This window comes from Sylvia atricapilla, chromosome 4 (assembly GCF_009819655.1).
Source record: "Sylvia atricapilla isolate bSylAtr1 chromosome 4, bSylAtr1.pri, whole genome shotgun sequence".
In the NCBI taxonomy this organism is placed as follows: Eukaryota; Metazoa; Chordata; class Aves; order Passeriformes; family Sylviidae; genus Sylvia; species Sylvia atricapilla.
Genome location: NC_089143.1, coordinates 49606723 through 49628675, shown reverse-complemented (window position 1 = coordinate 49628675; position 21953 = coordinate 49606723). Strand labels below are relative to the sequence as shown.

Here is a 21953-nt window from a genome sequence, read left to right as displayed (position 1 = left end):
TACTTAAGTGAGGGAGAAAAATTTACCAACTTCCTCTGTGAATATAGGCAGCAGATCAGTGTTAAATCATGCAAGCTGAAGGCCTGGCCTATGTGGTGCCTAAGTGGGCAGTTTGTTGGTCTTAGACAAAGCAGCCCAGCTCAGACAAACGCCCCAGGTGGAGTGCTGGCAGTTCCAGGCCATATATATTCCAGGCCATATATAAACCAAACTACTGAGCAGGTCAGCCACCAACATCACCCCTGTATTTTGGGCCCTGTGTTGATAGTAAGGAAACAAATTTGCCTCCTGCAAGTTCACTTGCATTATAGTCACTACTTCTTGCAATGGGAGTTTTCAAGGGATGAATGGCTTAAGAGACAGAACCGAGGGTGCAGAGCTGAGCTGTTCTCTTGTCTTGTTACTCATTCAGAATTATTATTTAGGCAAGTCGGAATGTTGCTGTGGTGAGGCTTAATTTGAAATGCAGGTAATTACTACTTACTTAACTGCTAGATTTCTACTTAATTACTCTCAAGTGCTTCATTCTCTCATAAAACAGTATATCAGTTTCAGAATAAAAATTTGGTCCATGCTGTAGTTTTAGACAATGGTACCATGACAGATCGCACCCATTCGTTAACAGCATTTCATTTTACCCATTGTTAGGTGGGAAGCCCCAGAGCTGTTGCCAAAGCTGATCACAGTGCTGAAACAGAAAGCGAGTCAGAAAGCTGTTGTCACATAGGGGCTCTTGCAGCAGCAGCAGCAGAATTAAGGTAGATCATTCCTTGTCCACTTGTGACAGTTGTATTTCTTGGTTCCAAAACTTCTTGCCTTGCAGCAAAAGATGGCAGATTAGGATGTGACTGTGTTAAATGCCTGCTTTTACAAAGCATGTAACAGAACCATGGTATAATAATGTTTAAATGCTTCATTGTGGTCTTAATGGATGAGCAAACCATAAATGTATTAGGATATAAACATTTACAGTAGACAAAAATATATAAAGGTAAGTGTCTTATACTCAGTTTTCATTTACAGATGTATATAGAATATCAAACCCCAGTTCTTGGGTTTGGTGAAGAAATTACTGGGAAATGTAAAGCCCTATCTTGGACATTTTTTTTTTCAGGGTTTAAAACCCACAGTCTACTGTAGCATACTTATTAGACACAGGCCTGTATGTGCTTCCAGCTTTTATCAGGATACTTTTGTATTCAAACAGTTTGGTTTCCTCTGAAATCACAACCAAACCTGTTAAATTAAGACAAACCTTGTTAAAGTGAGTAATACAGCAACATGGTTTTGTTTCTCCCAAAAAGCTCTTTGAAGAGAAAAAGTGTAAGGTTTAACCTCTTCACTCCTTCTTTAAGAGAACTTGATTAAGTAATTATTTTTTTCTTCCCTACTTGCTCTTAAAAGAGATAGTTCAACAGCAATCTACAAACATGGCTATAGGATAAACAGGGACAGTTTTATGTTTTGTTCTTATATCTGTAACGTAATGGAACAAGTTTGTGGTGTTGCAAGAGGAAGTCACAGTTCTTTACTAAAATGTTATTTCTACAAATTTCCACAAAATAATATAATGAGAATCACAAGTAAGGCAAGTCATAATTTCCTTGCATTTCAAAATTTGTCAGGGTAATTGTCTCATGTCTGCAGAACTTTCTATAGAAAATCCCAAAGAATTTACTAAGCTGTTCTATCTTAAGTCTACAGAGATAGATAGCTAAGAGCTTAAGTGCCTGTACAGGTCTGTATCTCACCAGAATTGAGAAGTTGAACCAGTTACCTGACTTCTCCTAATTTAATTGGGAAGCTCCACACAGGAGTAAATTTGTAAAACAGGTTTAGAGAAAGGTGTCTGACTTCGGGCAACTACTAGACAAAGTAAGTGTAATTGAAGTGCAATTGACCAAAAATTTGATCTCTCGCACTCTTCATTTAAAAAGCAAGATGCAGAAACTATCATCCATTTTGTGGCTGTATTACACCATGACTGTTTCACAGTTAATTTTAGACTTCAGTTTAAATTCCATAAAAAGCTCAGTTTGGCTGAAAAAGAGAGAGTAAGCAGTGATTATAATCACATCATCATCACATCCCCTGGCCTGTGAGACTCCCTGCTTGAGACAGAAAATTCTGTCTTTTCCCATATGCTGCCTGCTGTAACTGCTGGCTGCTGGGAATGCTTTCTGCTGTCAGACCTTTCTGCTGCAGAGGTTCTTGTGAATGTTCTGGAACAGCACAGTCAGAGGTCCCCCACACTATGCCTGTGATTATGTCTGCATGACAGCAGGACTCTGGTTATCAGTTACTGCACATTGTGCTCTGATTTTGTTTCCTGCAAATAAGAGACTACCATGGCACAATGATTTTATTGGCTTGAATTTATGCCTTATTGAATAATGATTTTCATGGCATTTTGTTAAAAGGGAGGTGGTTTTTAATGTCATGCTTCACCCATACTCTGATAAAAACTGAAATCGAATCTCTCAAAGTTAGTTGCTATTTAAAAGTGGCTGAAATTGTCATGATACTTGCTAAAAAAACCTAGTCTCTTAAGGTCTTAGTCCTGATATGTCATTTAATGAAAAGATGCAAGTGTTTTCTTCCTTTCTGGAAGACAAGGAAAGGGAAATTATAAAGCATTAAAGTTTTTAATTTTAGAGCTGCAGGTCTTTGTAATAGCTCCAATCTGATACTTTTTGAAGATTTAATAAAAGCTGGGGGAAAGGAGTCTCATGAGAAATACCCACATAAAATGTCAGGGAAAGAAAAAATTACTCAATCTCACTTAGATTAGCAAAAAAGATGCCAAGTTTTCATTGATATATGGTATTATTCAGGCACTCAATTGTGGAGGTGATGTTTGGAGATCTACTGTCGAGAGCACACTGAGTTTAAGTGAACAGGTAAATCCCCTTTATGAGATGCTGTTTTGCTGGTGAGGAGGTATTAGAGGCTGTCACAAACAACAGAGGTTTGCTTTTCTTCATCAGAGGTTTGCTTTTTTACTTAAGGTTGTGTCCAAATTTAAAGGGCTGTAATCATTACAACATCACATTCCTGTTACAGAACACACTCCAAATTTGGCATAGTGATCCCTGTGGGAGGATTCTACTTCTTATAAAACTTCACAAAAAAGTGAGGTCCTGTAAGTTTTACTTAAGTTGAACTATTTTATAGACAGTCACTGATGAACTGAACACTGTATTTCCTCATCTTGTCAGTTAGCTTTACCAACATTACCATTTCCAAATACTTAAACTGCTGTTAAAACTACACTTACTTCACAAAATCATAGAATCAATGAGGTTGAAAAAGACCTCTGAGATCATTGGATCCAACCTCTGACCACCATGACCTATGTCAACCAGACCATGCTTCTCAGTGTCATGTCCAGTCTTTGCTTAACACCTCCAGGAAAGATAATTGTACCACCTTCCTAGGCAGTCCATTCCACTGTTTAACAACCCTTTCTGTGAAGAAATTCCTCCTAATGTCCAACTAAACGTCCCCAGGTAAAGCTTAAGACTCTGACCTCTAATCCTGTCACTCTGCATGATAAGAGGCTGACGCCCACCTGGCTCCTTCTGTCAGGGAGCTGTAGGGCAGTGAGGTGACCCCTGAGCTGCCTCTTCTCCAGGCCAAACGCCCCCAGCTCCCTCAGCCTCTCCTCACAGGACTTGTGCTCCAGACCCTTCCCCAGCTCCACTGTCCTTCTCTGGACACTCCCCAGCCCCTCAATGTCCTTGTAGTGCGTGGCCCAGAACGGGTCACAGCTCTTGAGGTGTGACCTCACCAGTGCTCAGCACAGGGGCACAGTCACTGCCCTGCTCCTGCTGCCCACACTATTGCTGATACAGGCCGGGATGCCCTTGGCCTTCTGGGCCCCCTGGGCACAGCTGGCTCATGTTCAGCCACTGTCACCAGCACCCCCAGCTCCTTTTCCACTGGGCCCTGTCCAGTCACTCTGTCCCCTGCCTGTGGCACTGTCTGGGGTCGCTGTGACCCAAGGGCAGGACTCAGCACTTGGCCTTGTTGAACCTCGCTCCGTTGGTCTCAGCCCATTGATCCAGCCTGGCCAGGTCCCCTGCAGAGCCTTCCTACCCTGCAGCAGATCAACATTGCCACCCAAATTGGTGTTGTCCATGAATTTACTGGGGATGCACTCAATCCCCTTATCCAGATCACCAGTAAAGATACCAAACAGGACTGGGCCAGGGGGACACCAGGAGTACAGGTGAAGTAGGCAGAACAGGTACAGAAGTCCAGGGATGTTATAATAATGACCAAGAACAGCACCATTAACCATTGCTCCAGCTTCAAACCCCTCAGGTGGTTTGAAAGTATCTTCCTTTTAGGTCAGGAGACAAACTGAACTAAAGATGGTACATTCCCGAGGAAGCAGAGAGAACAGCAGTGTGCATAATTAGAAAAATATAATGTACTTGACAACTGTTAAGGGAAAACTTACCGAAGAATTTCCTGGTATTTTTATCATTGTGCTGGAACTGCAGGCTACAAAATTTAAGTATTTCTCAGGAAGCTTTCTTTTTGCTTAGAGAGTAAGTATTATACAAAGGCATGCATTTTGAGCTGTACACAGCTCATCTGTATGGCATATGACTCTCTGCAAATAGTCAGCATTAGAAGTATTTAAGTAGTTAAAAGTATTGTAGTACGTACTTGGTTTTGCATAGTAAAAATTTAAAAGCTAAAATAGAAATGATTAGTTCTTACTAATGCCAAAATCTAGACACCATCAAATGTATTCCATACAGTATCCTGTAAAATGAGTTCAGTGAACTGTAGTGTAGAAATCTGCAGGAGGGTGTTGTCCACCTCACTTACAGGCACAATCTAGTAGCCTTTCCAGAAAAAACCAAAGTAACTTCCAGTTTCTGAGGGATGCTGTACTGACCCCATGCCTCAGAATGGAGTTACCAACAACTTAGTTGGAGCTAGTTACTTGTACAAAATGCAGCAGAGGCAGACAAATTTGTTGGTATCTGTCAAATGGTACCAAACCTAAAAGGCAAGTGCAGGATTTTGATCCACAGAGGTTACTCCTGGCTGTAGGACAGCATCTCTCTCTTGACATGTTGTGTGAAGGCTGAGGTACACAGGTGAAGACGTAGAATTCCATACAACCCTCCCTCAGTCCTTATAACCATCCCATAACCCTCATCTCATTTTCAGGCTCCGTCCTTTTTTCTGTCAGCACCAACATCTCTATTACCACAGTCTATGATGGCCCAACTGTCTCTTTGAGCATGTAAGTACCACTTGCTGTTCCTTGCTATGACCAAAGCTGACAGTCCTTGAAAGCACAAAGGAGTGCCTCAGCTGCGAGGAAGAACAGCAACAGAAGAAGGCAAGTTCTGGAATGCAAATGAGGAAGGAGAGGGAATCACCAACCCATGGCTGGACTTGTTCACTATGTATCAGCAATCTCTTACTTGGAAGTTCTCTTCTTTGCGTTGTGGAACTTGACACCTCACAGCACAGTTTCAACCATCAACAAGTTATTCACATTAGTCTCAATTTTTTTTTTTCTGTTTATATTCTACCACATGACTCCACTCCATGCCTCAACAGTTCTGACCCTCTCCCTGGCCTCACCACCCACACACTTCAAGTAACTCTTGACTGCTAACTTCTCAGTGACTCTTCCAGGTCATCTCATTCACTATATATTCAGCTATTCCATATCGAGGCACCATCATCACATAAAAATATTTTATAGAACTCCACCAGGGCTGCTTTTAAAATAGAGGCAACTGATAGTTTTAGGTTCCTCCAGCAAGACCAGAGACATGCCATCTTTACTCAACAAAAGCGTCAATGGTTGGAGGACAAGACTGCTGTAATTGTCCATCTTATGAAGGTTCTCAGGCCTCTGCCTCTTCTCCAACCTCTGCACCTTCCTCATTCTCCTTGTTATTTGTCTGAGCCTTCTGCAAAAGTCTGGGCCCTGCCAAGCCAATAACCAGAGCTCCAACTGGAGCAGTGATCAAGATAGCCAAGAAAGCCACTGTCAGTACATCCATTCCATACTTTTCCAGTTGCTCATCTTGATGTTGTCTTGCTGTATCCAGGGCAAGAGAACCTATTGCAGCCTGCAGGGAAGAACACATTGCTGAGATGGAGCAAGTAAGCTTTAGCACTGAATGAGGAAAAAAGGGACCCTATCATTAGTCAACATTTCACACAAATTTGACATTTTTAGTATATTCAACCCATTTGTTTCTAGGCTGTACATAGCAAAGTAAACACTATATTACACCTATGAGAACAGTTTTCACTCAACTACGCTTGGAATTTCCCAAGTTAATGAGTTAATGAGCATTCTGAGTTCTGATGTGACTGTCCTTGCAGACATTTCATGTGCAAGAGGGAAATGCTTTCACCTTTGAGAGTTCTTAGAATCTGTGTGTGAAGGCACAGTAATCAGCAATGGCTGAGAAATTGTTACACTTCCTGTGGTTTATGTACAATTCACTGCCATTATTAAGAGTAAACCCAGGATGCAAGCAAAACACCTGCACACAGAAGGTTCTCCACACATTTTTCAAGCAGTCAGAATGTTTTAGAGTCTGAACAGTCAATGTACTATACTCAGCTGTCATTGAACCTTTCCCTGCTTACTGCTGTGCTAGTTACAGGGAACTTTGCTAAAGAAGATAGATTTAGCCTGGAATCAAAGTGATGTTGGGTGGTTTACCTGGACAGTGGCTTTGGGAATCCATGCCAGTGAGACAAATACCTTCTCCTTGAAATTAAACCCAGCAAAAGACACCATCAGGAACGTTGCTATGATTCGCACAACTAGGGCAATGCCTAATATAGCAACACAGAGCCCTGCAAGAGACAAAACACTTCTCAGTACTTCTGTGCATAGGTGCTTCTGTTTTTTTGATTTTTGGGGGGTTAGCCATCGTCTGTTTTGTTTTAGATTTCTTTATAGAGATTCTTTTGAAGACAGTAATGAAAGCTGGGTAATCTGTGAATGATCTTACCAACAGTTTCAGGCCTAAGAGATGTAATGGATACTTCTGCTCCAATTAAACCAAAAAGAAAAGGTTGAAAGATATTCCATGCAACTGCCACAATTTTTTCTATTTCCCTCTGTAATAAAACAAAAAATAATCTGTAAATTCACAAAAAGATGGTCAAGCAGACACAACAGCTAAGTAATCATAGGACAAAATGAAAATGTTTCATAAAGATTGTCCAAAATTGCTCCTCTTTCTTTGAGCTAATACTAAAATATTCAGAATCCGTTGCACACCTTTTGAAGGTCAGACTGCATCTAGCTGTCCTAGTAAATAAATATTTGATGTCTTGAGAGAAGAAATAAAAAGCACTGTTGTTTGAACAGTAACAGAGCAGTTTGCAGACAAGAGGAGGAAAATAAAGCATTGTTGATTGTCAGTATTTAGAAAGATGTAATTTCAACAGCTTTGCCATGAAGTTTCTGAGCCTTTGGGAACTGCATGCCTAAACATGTTCTTCCATTTGTAGCTAGGCAGAGTCAGACTCTCCCAAGTTTCAGTCATGACCTAACTCTGTGTGTGCTGCACTCAGAGGCCTCTCTCCATGTCAGCAGTGTGAGCAAGTCTGAAATCATATACCAGGAACAAATGCTGAACTTCCCACTGCAATACAGTGTATAAAGGCAAAACCATCTTTTCTCATGTTTGAACTTGATACAATTTTCCTAAAACAACTGCTGGCAGGATAAACAGGAATCTTCCACTTACACGAAAAGGTACACATAGCATATCAAATAGCACTTGTCTTTTAATTAATTGAGTTCTACAACAGCAAATGAACCTTCAGGCTAGAGTGTGTGGAAAGTATAAGTGCAGTGCTTGCTCTGTCACTTAATAATCAATCCAGGGTCTAGACATGTCCATCCTTGATACTCTATTTGGGACTGATCTTGTAACACCTCTTGCTCTTCTGTCAGCGGAATGGTAGGTTACAGTAATACAAAAACTTCTGTAACCTTAAAGAAAATGAGGTGGAAATATATATATATCTAAACATTTCAGCCTATTTACTGCCCATTTGACTGTCCAGGAATAGGTTCAATGTTCATTGTTCTCTAGACAGTGTTTGTCAAGTGCCTTCCACCATGGACAGTGGGAGGCAGCGGCCTTTGAGAAGCTCAGCAGGAAAACCTTTGGAATATACTGAATACACAGACACCTCTATCTCTGTCTGAAAAAAAAAAAAAAGAGCTAAGGCATTTGACATCAATATACTTAAGGCCATGAAGCTTCATTCACAGATTAAAAGAATTTAAACTAAGCCTTTATAGACTGCATATAATAGTTTAAATTCCTTCCTCCTGAAATGATTTAAAAGCTTTTCAGTAGGGAGATTGATCAGTTGTAATGTCTTTAACTAGTAAAGTCCCGAGAAGAATTTTTCATCCTTTAAAATTGGACAATCTTAGTTTCTTTTCATTGTTATAACAGACCTTGAGATCTAAGTAAAGTCAGAGTCAAGATGGGGATAATAACATGGTCTCTACTATATCTAATCCCCTTTCCTTTTTCTTCCCCTTCTCCTCCTGAATGTCACAAAGCTATAGCTGTGGAGAGAAAGACGCCCTCAAAACATAGTGTAGATGATATCAAGGAAAAGAGGCAGTCAGATATAGCAAGGTACAGAAAGGCAGTGGGGAAGCAGCAGTAAGTAGGCTAGTACCTAAGAGAAAATGATTAAAAAGCAGTCTTTTGTATGGCCTTACATCATCATTTATTGCATGCACCCTGCTCTCTAACTTATCCAAATTACACTGGCTGGGCTTTGGGAAAGATGAGAGAGGATAGTTAATCATCACTTTTCATTTCACTCCCTCCAAACCACAGTGAACAAACCTTCAGGGCATTCAGGCCATGTCCACAACTGGATCTTGGACACCCGTCTGTAAATTCTACCATAAAGTGACAGTGTACAGACACTCACAGAGCTGGGAATTAAAGCTTTGCATTGCTACTGTCAAGTGCCTTCACAACTAAGTCTCCTTCATATGGCTTAGACATCTAAGAAAAGCTGAGCATTTCTCAATCAGTATACCAGGCTGTATTGGCATACATACTGCTCTACTGACATACATGGTAACTTTCTGGCATGGAAAATGCTAAAGATATCCAAAACAAATGTAGAATGTGCAGCTTGGTTTCTTTTTTTTTTTTTTTTTTTTTTTTTTTTTTTTTTTTTTTTTTTTGCTTGTTTGTTTTTTAAATCTGTACACCCTCTAACGCTTCACAAATATACCATTACCACTCCTGACAGAAATTCAAGCTCCTGCCAGGCTGTACATTCACCAGACTTTGGATATGGTATGCTTCTTATGTAAACATTCACCTTTTCATCCGACCATCCCACACCTGCAACAAAAGCTAAGACTAATGTGCAGAGCCCTCCTGATCCAGGGAAGCCAAAGTAGATGCTGCCAAAAACAGCAAACATAGACAGTCCAAGTACAAAATATGATCTCTTCCACACCAAAGACGCCTGCAGCCAAGGAAAGAGACAAACAAAAAAGTGATTTTTTTTTTCAGAAATGGGGGAAAAAGTTACTCCTGTTAATTTTGAAAATAAGAACTTGAAAATTAAATATTAATAATTTTGGAGGAATCAAAGCTTTCAATTGAGACTTGAACTGCTCAGTTGGATTGAGGACTTTTTTCAGACATTAATTCCTAAGAATGCAAAGTTTGAAAATGTAATTTTTTTCCTCTGCCCATCCAAGTTCTTATTGCCACTAGGCTATTTTTATCACAAGGAATGTGATGCTCTGTTCCAGCAGCTCTGCCTCAGCTCTGCGATAGCAGGATTTTCTACCTGTGTAGTCAAGTATTACAACAGTTTATCCAAGGAACGGTGAAATCTTTGCCACCAGATGTTTTTAAGGACAAGTCAAACATTTGGCAGGAATAATCTATAGTTTTATTTCATTCAGTCTCACAGCAGACAGTTATCTACCATTGTTCCTTAATTCTATCTGTTTAGCTCCTGTATCACACTTCTTACATTATTTAGTAAGAAAATTTGATGCCACTGAGGGCAGTAGATGCTCTGAATACTGACTTTGGTAGTCCAGAGCATATCTACATTCTTCCACAATTTTCTGTTTATTTAATTACACCTCGATAGAAAATTCATCTACCACTTTCTATAAATGTGATTTTTATGGAAATTAACACATTCTAATTAATACTAATGATATGATAAATCACTTAAAACCTCTAATACATCTGCTTTATTAATTCTAAATCTTAGGCTTACTGGATACATCTTAAAGAAGTAAATGTGTCCTGCATCAATCTATTAAATAATTATTTTACTGTCTGAAATGGGTATCAGACCCTTCCTCCATTTCCACTACCTTCAGTGAGAGCAAGATAGTGAGCTGGATTCTGACTTTCCATCAGAAAGGACTATGAGATCATACATTACTTATTTACTGCACCAATAATCATCACCTTTAAAACACATCCTCACTTGTTAGGCTTTGCAATGTGGAAGCTGCTAGCACTTCCCCCAAAACCAGTTCACATGAAGCTTGGAAATTAATAACTGAAAAAAAGAATCCCTTAGCAAAGAATCACTTTATTGTCATCTTTTTTTAAGTAGGTTTTTACCTGATCACGGCTTGGGAAATATCGAATAAACATTCCCAGAATTCCCCCAGCTGCTATGCCAACAGCAACCTCCAGCACTCCACGGAGCACATTGTACAAAGTAGAACCTATTTTGCAAAAGAAAAACATATTCAGTAAGCCCTACACAGACCTTCACTCAAGCCATGCTCTAGACCTATGAGGGTGATTCCAGGACAGTGTTCGCTTTAAATTACTTGGGACAAAGAAGTTCAGGAGGGAACCTATGGGCCTGAAGGAACTGGATGGTGCAACTTTCTTTCTCTAAAGGCTCATGCCAAGAAAGTGTGCAAGAGAAGTCAGAGGAAGAGCCACTGTAAGAGCATTGCCAAACCCAGTGAAATTTCAAAGCATTATGTTGGGCATGCAGGGCCCAGACTTGGCAGCTAAGGGAGCAGTCAGGGAAAAATGTTCTCTTAAAGTTCTTGTGACCCACAACTCAGAGCTGACCATGTTACACCAGCTTTTGAACATGGGTAATTTCCATCTCAGTATTTAAGGCTATACATGAATTTTATAATGAGATGCCATTAAGTTACAAACCAGTCAGCCATAATAGAATACACATTCTCCAAAATATCACTGTTCTGCATTTCATCATGAACAGATTAACCAGCATACCAGAGGAGAAGGCCATCCCAAGGCAAGTGTTGAAGCCTGTGATAGCCAGAATGTCATCGATGCTGCCAGCTGCCATGAGCAAAGTTGGGACACCTTTCTCCACTCCATATCCCCCAGCCTGTAAAATCAGCATGGAGGGAACCACCACAGCAGGGGAGACTGCACCTAGAACAAAACTGAAAACACATAGGTTCAGCATCTCAAAAAGAAAGCACTGAACTAAAAAAACTTCAAAATATTCCGACCTTAATTCTATTGAAATATAAATAAGTAGACCTTTATGCAAAGTATTCTCCTAACCTTTCCCCTCTAATTACAAGCAGGAATGTTTCTATGCAGATCTGCAATCAGCTCTTACTTTCTGCCCAACTCACTAACATTAAAAGTAAAGGGCTCCACAGACTAAAACTGGAGTCTCCACTGCAGGCCAGTTACGCTCCCTGACAGATGACTTGATTGTCCCTGGTTGATTGGAAATTGTTCCTTGATTGGAAACCTGGTTTAGATGTGCTTATGACTCTGTAGCCCAGTTCCTTCTCATAAAATTCAGCATGTGCCAGAGAAGGAGTTGACCCATTTTTCCTAGTGTATGGGTCTGGCCCAAGGCCACCAATTTAGATAAGACTAGATGGAAAAGGTATTTTCTTCAAGGATGTTACTCTAGAATATACCATGCCATAACCTTATCCTTGACTTGTGACAGGAAAGCAGTCTTATGTGCATCTCTCTGCGTGGAAGTTCTGAATTCCAGTATGAAATTTTTCCAAGCTGTGGTATAATTTTCTGTCTCTAAAAAGAACCCTATGTTGTGGTTCAAGACTCAGGGATTGCACTATCCTTCTTCAAGTACTTATGTCACAAACACAGAAGAATAATGATGCAAGTACTCTGCAGCCTGAAAATATGACCTTTAAATTAGCCACAGAGCCAGACACAAATGGTAAGCAAAACAGGGGCTAAGCATAGCTTCCCAAATGGCACTGAACTGAGGTCTCTGCTTGGCACAGAGAACTAAAAACACTTGGATCATTTAGCTGCAGCCTGAAAACCAGCACTTTTGTCCTACACGAGAAAAGGCAGTACATTACCCTAATATAAATCCCCATTGCCATGGCAAATGCAGGAACAAGTGGGCAAAGACAGCAGCTGTGCCTGTTTCTGAGAGGCACGGTCCGAAAGCAAGCCGTAAACAGACAGCTTTGAGCTTCTTAAGAGCCTGCAATCATACAGACAATAGTGTCAGTACCCTTGTCCTTACACAGAGGAAAAACATTTACAATCTGATCTGGGATTCTGATTCTTGTTAAAGAATCCTGTCTGAGCTGCACTCTAGGACATGACATGGCCTAAACTAGAGATAGGCACAAGCCCAGTCAGATTTGGATATAAAATTTGAAGTGTTGCAGTGAATCTAGGTTTGACAAGGTTCCTGAATGTCATAGGAAGGAGTAACAGAAAATTCTGTTTGGCTTCTTGTCATTTGCTCTACCCACAGAAGATTTTACTATAATCCCAAAAGTTGCATGAGCACTGCCCAGAACTGTCCTAAAATCTATGAACAAACCATGAAAAGTTGTAGAACTACATCAACTTGGTACAAGGAGGCAAACATCTTTCAGCTGTCTTTCACTTGACATTCATAGATTAAGTTCCTTTTGGCTCAGCAACTTTAAAAATATTTTTCTAAACTGGCATATTTGCTTGTAACAGCTGTCTTTAATAGTTAGCCACAAACGTGAGCCTGCTAGGACAGGTCCCTGATTTTGACATGGAATATATTTAAAAAAAAAAAAAAAAAAAAAATTTGTGAGTTCCACTTTTTACCAGTCCAGTTTACCAGCCCAGCAAAATCAGGGTTGAGCAGAGAAACTGACTTCTTTGTCTTTACAGTTTCAGTTACATGAGGAACAATTTTAACTGCATCAAAGCACTGCCACACACAGAGTCCAAATGAGTTTCATTGCCACATGGAAGAAAAATCAGTCAAAAAGGAAGTTCCCTCAACAAAAAAAAAAAAAAAAAAAAAAAAAAAAAAAAAAAAAAAAAAAAAAAAAAAGTCATGAAATAGAAAGAAATGCAGTCTCACAGAACTGGACATCCAAGCTGTGTCTAACAACACCCATGCTCCTACAAGCCTCAGTGTCTTGGAAAATAAGATGATAACAGGAAAACAGACATTTTCCAATACTGACAAGCCCTTATTTTCCTAAATAACTGAAGCATTGGCAACTCTCTAGTTTTTTCTTGGTTAAGAAAAATCAGTTTACATGTTCTAAGCTACTCATACAATACCTAAGTTTTATATAAACTCTGAATGGTTCCTTCAGCAGGCAGCGGCAAATATGGTACGGCTTTACTTCAGCTGGCTCATTTTGAGTAAACAAAATCCTACCTTCATCAATTTATGAAATATCATGTTTCTTAGGGTGCAGAGACTATTCTTTGTTCACAGGACTGTTATGGGCTTCATTATGATGAGAATTATTGTTTCAGTAGTACAGCAGGATTCATCTTTGCATTAACAAATTTGCATTAAAATGGCAATGATTAAAAAAAAAAAAGTAAAGAAGTCACACAGGGTTTACACTTCTTTGGTTGGTTGGGTTTTTTTGATTTTTGGCCACACAAAAACATTCTCTTTCAAGGACTGAGGATCCCTTCCATTACTTCAGATTTTCAGTATAAACTAACAGAGTTTGTCGGGGAGTGTAAACTCTTCCTGACAGACCATGATGGTGCACATATCCTCAATTTGTTCTGCTCCCAAAATTCAGGAAATGAAAATAATAATATCAGTTTTCTTCAGGTGATTTTTTTTTGACTGCTTGGCTATTGTACAAATCCAACTGCCAATATTAATAAACATATAATTATACAACAGAAACAGTGCTTTCTGTAATGATCTAATCTGCAGATGCTCCAAGACTGAGCAGTTCAATATTTTTAATGGAACAATTACTCAGATTTTTTTTTGATTGCTGTTGTATAGTCCACCACACATATGGTGCCATACCTTTGGATCCAGGCCAAGTCCTGCTCGGGTCAAGATAATGGAAAGAGCAATATTCCTCAGTGCTGATGACCAGCGTAGGTTTATCTGGACAAAGTCACTGATGAATGGGGTATTTCGGATTAGGAAACCAGCAAGTAGCATCCCTAAAGTCAAAATAAATAAGCTCCTGTCAAATGATTTTTTTTGTTGCGCAAGAAAAGCTTGCATAGCACTCTTAAAAATAGACACTATATCATGTTTTTCTGAGAGAAAAAGAAACTATTTGGATTCTGAATTATTAGTCATGTTTTAACAATGAGATGGAGGCATGAGAAGAGAGAAATACATCTGACACAGCAGGTCACCAGTGAATAAATCAGCAGCATGCTGATATAAAGTTTTAGTCTGAGTCAAAAGAATTTGGCTTTGTTTACCAGGTGCAAGTTATACTTACCATAAGAAAAGATACCTCTGCATCCTTAAAGATTTTTTCTTGTTAGCTTGCTTTAATATAAAAATAAGATCATCTAATATTCTGTGTGTAACTCAGAAGTTGGGAACTGTTAAAAATTCTCTTAAGAGTAAGAAATGCAGGAATCACGGGAACCATAATGCTGCATTCATTAGGAAATATAATCGAAACCAGCTCATCATGGACTAACTTAAACATTTTATGAAGTGCTCTAGCAATGAAACTCTTACATGAAGAGGGGAGAAAAAGGGGAAGGGGAATCAGAAACTGTCTTATCCTCTATTTGAGCTGCCTGCAAGATACAACATTTTACAAATATTAGTAAAACTGTCCAAAGACTTCCTGCAAAGCTATCAAAGCCACAGATCTGGAAGGATATGGAAAAGTACAGGAAAACTTGACTTTAAATATGGATTCACAGAGATTCATTGTGAGTCCTGATGATTCAAAGATACATTTTTGTGGCATTATTTTATATTAGTCATGTTTAGAAACAGGAAACTAAAAAAAGACAAAAAGTAAACAAATCAGTGTGCTCAGGTTGGTCCCAGCTCTGTGTGAGCCTTGACTGTGAACTTGATTTGTCCTGGGACACTCTAAACTTTTAGACACTGTTTCTATCACCTCCTGGAAAAAAAACAGTGTCGTAATTAATCTGTGGTGCCTCATGACAATTATATCAGGCTGGCACTGTGATCACAATGCTCCTTGCAATGTTTGCATGAGGTTCGAGTCACTGGGGCTATCCTGATCTAGAAATCTACTTAACAAAGCAAAAATGTCCACCCCAAAGGATATCTTCACTGGTTTGCACCGTTTCCTGCTGCAGAGACCTCTCTGCAACATGCACCTAAAACATATTATGTGGTTGTTTCAGTATCAGTTTCACTTCTTTTGTCCTGAGAGAGAGAGAGAGGATCACAATAAGGTGCTAAACAGAATATTCACAGACATTGTTTATCTTGTCTGTCTGAGTCATAGATTTCTCCAATTTTCCTCAAAGACTGAGGATTGGAACAATGAACTCTGTCTTAAACAACTCAAGAGACATGTGCTGTCATGCTGAAGTTTCTGTTGTCCAGTATTACCTGTTTGACAAGCAGTTTCATGCTCAACTCATAACTTTTAGATACAGATGTAACTAAAAAACTCTCAAACAAGCAGAATCCAAATGGTCATAAATACATTTATTTGTTTAAGAGGGGTGTTTACTTTAAAAGGGCAGACACCCTGTGTGTGACATTCTGAGTTCATATTGCAGGCATGCATTCCATATGCAAAACCTCCTTCCCTCTCATTTGAATTCTTTTCCCTCTGGTGAAATTAAGCAGCACAAGAGCACACACACTGCCTGGACAGAGCCGTGTGTGGAGCTCCTGCATGAGGCACAGCTACATGTGTGCAGGCTGTGCAGGCTACAGAATCACACCTGGGCACTGCAAGCCCACTCTGCCAAGGAGTTTTACTGTCAACAGCTTTACTCATTTATGTATTAACATAGCGAAGAGACAGGATACAGCTGGTGAAAAGAACCCGGAGCTTTGTTACCAGCTTCACTAACATCAGAGCACTTCAAAATACTGCACTCATCTAAGCAAGTATAATATCTCCTCTAGGAAAGAAGCTTGAAAAGATGTCCGAATTAACATTATTTTCATCTCCCATTTCTGGTTTGCATTTCTATGTAAAATAAAATAGGATGTTGATGTGAAAAAAAAATGTTATGATTGAATCAGAATAACTCTCTGCAGAAGAATTATTCCTTGTGAAATTATTTTCTCAGGTTTCAATTATCTTGAGATAAAGGAAGGAAAAGAAAGAAATCCTTTGGACTACTAGTAGTAGAGAATTGCTGTAAAGTTTTCTTTGGAAAACATTTTCATTGTGTGAGATACTAAAGAAACAGCTCAGCAATAATTTTGTAAAGAGATTACTATTCTACTGTAGGATGATGTCTGGATTAAGATTCCTGTTTGGTCTTATTAAACCCAAATTTTAAGTAACTGTGACAGAAGGGTCTGAAGGACAATAAACTTTGAGTCTGTAGGCATACAATTCTCTGACTCACAAAGAATTAAGAAGAGATCCTTAGTTGATTTCACCTGAGCTAATCTGGGGAATATTGCATCTTTTCAGAGAGGACCAGAAAAAGTCATTTGGAAAAGCAACAGATTTTGAATATGACACAGTTTATTTATTTCCAATCCAAACACGTCTACCGTACAGATTCTGCTTGATGGCTTAAACAACACAAAATATGTAGGAAGGAAAGAAGGAAGGATATCTTACCCAGAAGAGCAGGGAGAGGGGGTAGTGTTCGTATTTTAACGAATCCAAAAATTTTACCTCCGATGACAGCAAAGAAATAAAGAAACAGAATTCCAAAGAGATTTCCACCTGGGAGACACTCAGCCCCAGTTATGGACCAAACCACAGCCCAAACCAGGACTACAAATGCAACTGGAACAAAATGAAGAATAATTACTATTTAATCATCTCTCAGAAACAATTTTGCTGTTAGATCATATTTGTTTTGCTATTAAAGAAAAAAGCTAGCCATGACTTTTAGAAATCAAATTACTTACCTTAAAAATTAGTTTAATTATAACAGTGGTCCCTAAACAGATATTTATTCTGATTTTATAGATGCTAAAATATTAAAATATTGCTAAAATACTTTAAAGCTGGTAACAGGAACATCATTAAATATCAAAATAAATTTAGTGAGCCTTCAACTACTGCTTAAACCACTTCACACGTTCCAAACATAAAGCAAAGACTTGCACTAATTTATCTTGCAATTCCTTATCTTCCTTCAGCTACTTCAGAACCACAGTAAAATCTACTACTGAGCAGCCTAGCATATCTTCAAGCTGATGACTGCAGCTCCAGTCTAACTTTTAAAAGAATTGAATCATAATTTTTTTGGCTGAATGTGTTTGTGCAATACATTGTTATCCCTGAGGAAAAAAAAAAGTTCTGAAGAGGATCATGTCTCTGGACATCTGGAGTACAAATACTTCCCTTGACACAGCAATCAAAGCAGGATAATACAGAGGGGGAAAAATGCTGAAAAATATCACAAGAACAGTGTGTGAAAGTATTATAAAATATGTGAAAATATTATGCTCTTTCAAGGTTCAAAAATCTGTTCCTACAGTTGTCTAATCAGAACAGACATGCATACATACAAAACAGGAAGACTGAAGGAGAAGAAAAAACTATCTTGAATAAATGTCCTGCATTTTCAGATTGGAGTTTTCTTAATCTTATTTGAGGGTGACAGGTGGGAAAGACCAGTAGATTTCCAAACATAAAAGCCTAAGAATTCCAAGTGGCTGTGGAAGCAGTCATAGACACATGAAATCTCTTTTGTTAGGAAAAAGCTTAAATACTTGGCTAGCCAGGCATCTCTTTTGGGAGTTTTTAGTTTAGGACAAATTCTAATCAACATAGATTAGAAATAGATCAGTTTGCCTTGTAGTGAGGACTCTTAGCTTTTCAAGCCTGTGGTATTAAGAACAAACTATCAAGACAAAAATTAGGAGGTCTTTCTTCTGATAAAAATAGTTTGCAGTGCAAAAACACACCTATCATAGTACATACATGAGACTGGAGAAACAAAAACTGTACATTCAAACCTCTTTCTTTTTTTTTTCCTCTGGCTAAAACATTCAAACAACATTGTGATAAGTAAAACACAGCTATTTCCATTCATTATTTTCAAGGACAGTGGACAGATATCATCCCATTCAGAGAAACAGGTACTTCATTTGCAATTTCTCATGTTAATTAAACTCTGTCTCTCTTACCTACCATTTGTCACTGCTTGGGCGAGTAAACCCTGAGGAGGACAAGCAAACATTTGCCTCCATGTTCTTGCAGGTATTGAAGGCTCTGCTGTTGGTTCTGGTGGTTGCTGAATACAGTGGTTCAAGAGAGCAGTTTCTTCTGTTTGTACATTCCCATCAGTACCTTTGGCATCTGCTGTTGGTCCCTGATAAACACAAACAAGGAGACTCCCTCAGAAGTGGCACTGTATGTATCTGAAGCAGTGTGCAACACCTGAGGTGCACTGGATCCACACTGGCTACAGATGACTACGTTAACTAAACAACCACTATAGGAATGTCCAGCTTAGATGTATTTTTGACATTTTTGGCTCTGTGTTTGTTTTTGTGTGGCACAAAGAACTGCACGTGAGAAATTGCAGGACATTTGCCTTTATATCTGCAACTGACAGGGCTCCTGTTCCAATAGATGCAGCACCTGCGCAGTAATAGTATTTGCATATTTGATGAAGAAGCAGGCCAGGCTCAGCTTGTCTTGTGTACAAAACTAAACATTTATTAGTATTTTTTACAATTTGAAAAGGTTCTGGATTCAGATTGGATTTCACAATACAGTTAATGATTAGCATAATTCCAGTGAGTTGGAGCTTTTAATATAACACCTAAATAATTTCTGTTGCAAAGCCTTGAAACAAAATAAGAAAACAAAGATGAAAGAAAGACCACAGCTGGCCAGCACAAGCTTTACTCACATGATCCATTGCTGGAAGGCTCAAGTTGGCAAGTCAAAGTAGAGATGGAGACATACTATGCTGGGAGCTATTCTCTTGAAGCTCTTCTCTTATACCAGTACATCTATTTATCCATATTCATAACCAAAGCACTTTTTGACCATTTTTGGATATGCCTCACTTAATTTTAGCATAATTTTTGACAAGTTAATCATCTGCTTTCCTGTATGATTATTCATGTCAGCATATTGTCATACTGTAGACATGGAATTCTGCTTATAATGTGGTTTGGCCCTTCTCCAGTAATAGTTCCACATTTCTGATTATTTTTCCCTCTCTCTCTTTATATATATATTCCTTACTCAGAGTCATGACTGGAACACAAATCTCCTGAGCTTTCAGCATGGAGTTACTTATTCACCCCACAATCCCGTGATCACCATGTGCATAGAGATGTGCCATAGAGACACCTGTATGAGATACACGCAATACTAAATGCTTACTTTTAAGTGCCTTTTACATTAAGAATTTTTTCTTTAAAAAAGGAGGGTTCTCTCTTATTAGAATGATACTTTGAGATCCTAGTTAATTACCTCACTTTGCTCATGCATGGGAATCATGCCCTTTCTCTCACATATTGATGGTTCAGAATCTTCAGTGTCATTTACATCTTCCTTTACCATTGTTGCAAACCTAAAGAAAGAAATAATGGTGGAAAAGTTAAAGAGAAGCAAATAATCACTATATTCCAAATGGATGACTTCTCAGTGATGTTGTCTTTTCCCTACAGATCAGGTGGAAAATTATCTCAGCCCAGTTTCAAGTTTAATGGTTTTTGTTTTTGTGTCCCTCTGTATACTGTACCTAAAAACAGGACACAGAAACTAACTGAAGAATAGTATTAAGCTTAAAAATTCAAGCACGGAAAAAAAAAAGTTTTAGAATCACAATTATCTGTGCTAACATCTTCATTCCTTCTTAAAAGTATGGCTGTAATACATCTTTATCTATTTGCGCCTCCTTTCAGCACATAATAAAGGTCATTTGCTGTCAGCATCACTTAGCAGGACCATTAGTTCTGAAAGTGTCACAGGCCCTGTGTACGTGTCAGTGCAAGTGACCATTTAATAAAGTTAGAACAACAGTAGTTTCTAAAACTCTAAGAGGTTTCTAAAGTTTCAGGAGAAGACACTTTTCCCTAACTTCAGCTTGACTGATCCAGGTTGACTTTCACAGGAAATTTAAGAATGTGTTTCTGTCAGATGCTGCTAATTACAAACACATTGACTGAGCATCTATGAAAGTGAAGATGCCTGTTTGAATAAAGATCAGGACTTTTCAGAGCTTGCAGCCTGATTAATCAGGGCTATTTTTTACTGATTATATCCCATGGAGATACTTCCCAGAGTGGGAAATAAGATCCAAGTAATTTGTGGATAATTAACACTGTATTTGCTCACTCCAACTAGTCCACTTGTCCCACAGATTCTAACGAGAAATGGCAGCGTACTTATTTTTATGTCAAGTATTTTTTGGTGCACATATTTACTGTAGTTTCACAAGTGTGAGCCATCAAGGGAGGCAGGCATATACCTGGAGACAAGGCTTGGCAGTGTTATCTCTTACAGCAAAGGTTGGCATATATTCTTTATCAGCTAGCTAAATTTCTTTCAAGTCTTTTACATTACTCTGGCCATATAAAACACCAGTGAAGTTAAGCCAGAACTTCTGAGCCAAGAAATTCCTTTCTTTCTAGATGGTTGGAAGTAATTTAGAGCTGATTCTCACAATTACCAAGGCTCAGGTTTAAAAAGAAATATTTGATATTTGGAAATGGCTGATATCATAAAGAAGGGCCATTCTAACACCTATGAGGTTTTGTTTGAGCTGTTCTGATATGAAACTGGCCAGAGGCACAACCAAGGCACAGAAGAATAAAGAGCCATAGGCAAACACCTTCAGTGTGTTCTATGTTAATAGTTTTGCTTTTTTTCCTTTTCCTTTTTAAAGGTAAAGTGTTTATTTACTCAATTTTCAGTACTTTTCTGTATTTTTAATTAGTACTTTTAGAACCAAATAGTTATGTTTTTAGGAGTTTTTTTAATGACATCAGCGATACTTTGGGTTTGCTTTTTTTCATCCTTTCATCGGTGCTGGGAAATCCACAAATGCCAGTCTTCCTAACTGGAATAGAAAGTATCAGCAACCTACCAGTGCCTCCCTCCTTTGCTTCACTGACCACTTTCCCAGGGTGGATATATATAGTTAATTTTGCCCTTGGTTTGTGTGCATGCAAAGGACAGAAGGATATTGTTCTCCTTCCAGCTTTGCACAGGCAGCATCCCAGATCAGGCACGTAGCTGTTGACACAAAATACACAAACACTTCTGAGAAAGGCAGGTCCACCTCACCACAGCTTCACCTCCCGAAAGTGCTGTTCACAGCAGCTTGTGGGACAGGAAAGATTGACTAAGCAGGGATATTGAATGTTCTGTTTAACAGCAATAGTGTCAGGGAATGAATGAGGAATCTAACAGTACTGTCCTTATCTGTTTCGTGGCAGGTCTTCACTGTGTTGGGCAGGATCAAGAACCTACTTTCAACAAGTGTCCCTCGGATCAATGGGACCAAAGTGAGTAGTTAGCAGGGTCTTTTGGAAGCTCACAGGTTTGGGGT

General features: G+C 38.9%; 1 protein-coding gene across 1 annotated transcript; it reads right to left on the bottom strand.

Moving 5' to 3' along the window:
• Positions 1-5251: 5251 nt before the first annotated feature.
• On the bottom strand, positions 5252-19966 carry SLC9B2 (solute carrier family 9 member B2). Its single transcript, XM_066317860.1, has 11 exons — positions 19871-19966; positions 18572-18752; positions 17045-17215; positions 14305-14447; positions 12380-12507; positions 11292-11467; positions 10653-10759; positions 9373-9522; positions 7011-7119; positions 6716-6852; positions 5252-6110 (listed from the first exon to the last, which is right to left on the bottom strand). Exons 1-11 carry the CDS (start codon positions 19958-19960, stop codon positions 5883-5885), a joined length of 1620 nt encoding a protein of 539 aa, XP_066173957.1. The 5' UTR covers positions 19961-19966; the 3' UTR covers positions 5252-5882.
• Positions 19967-21953: the final 1987 nt, after the last annotated feature.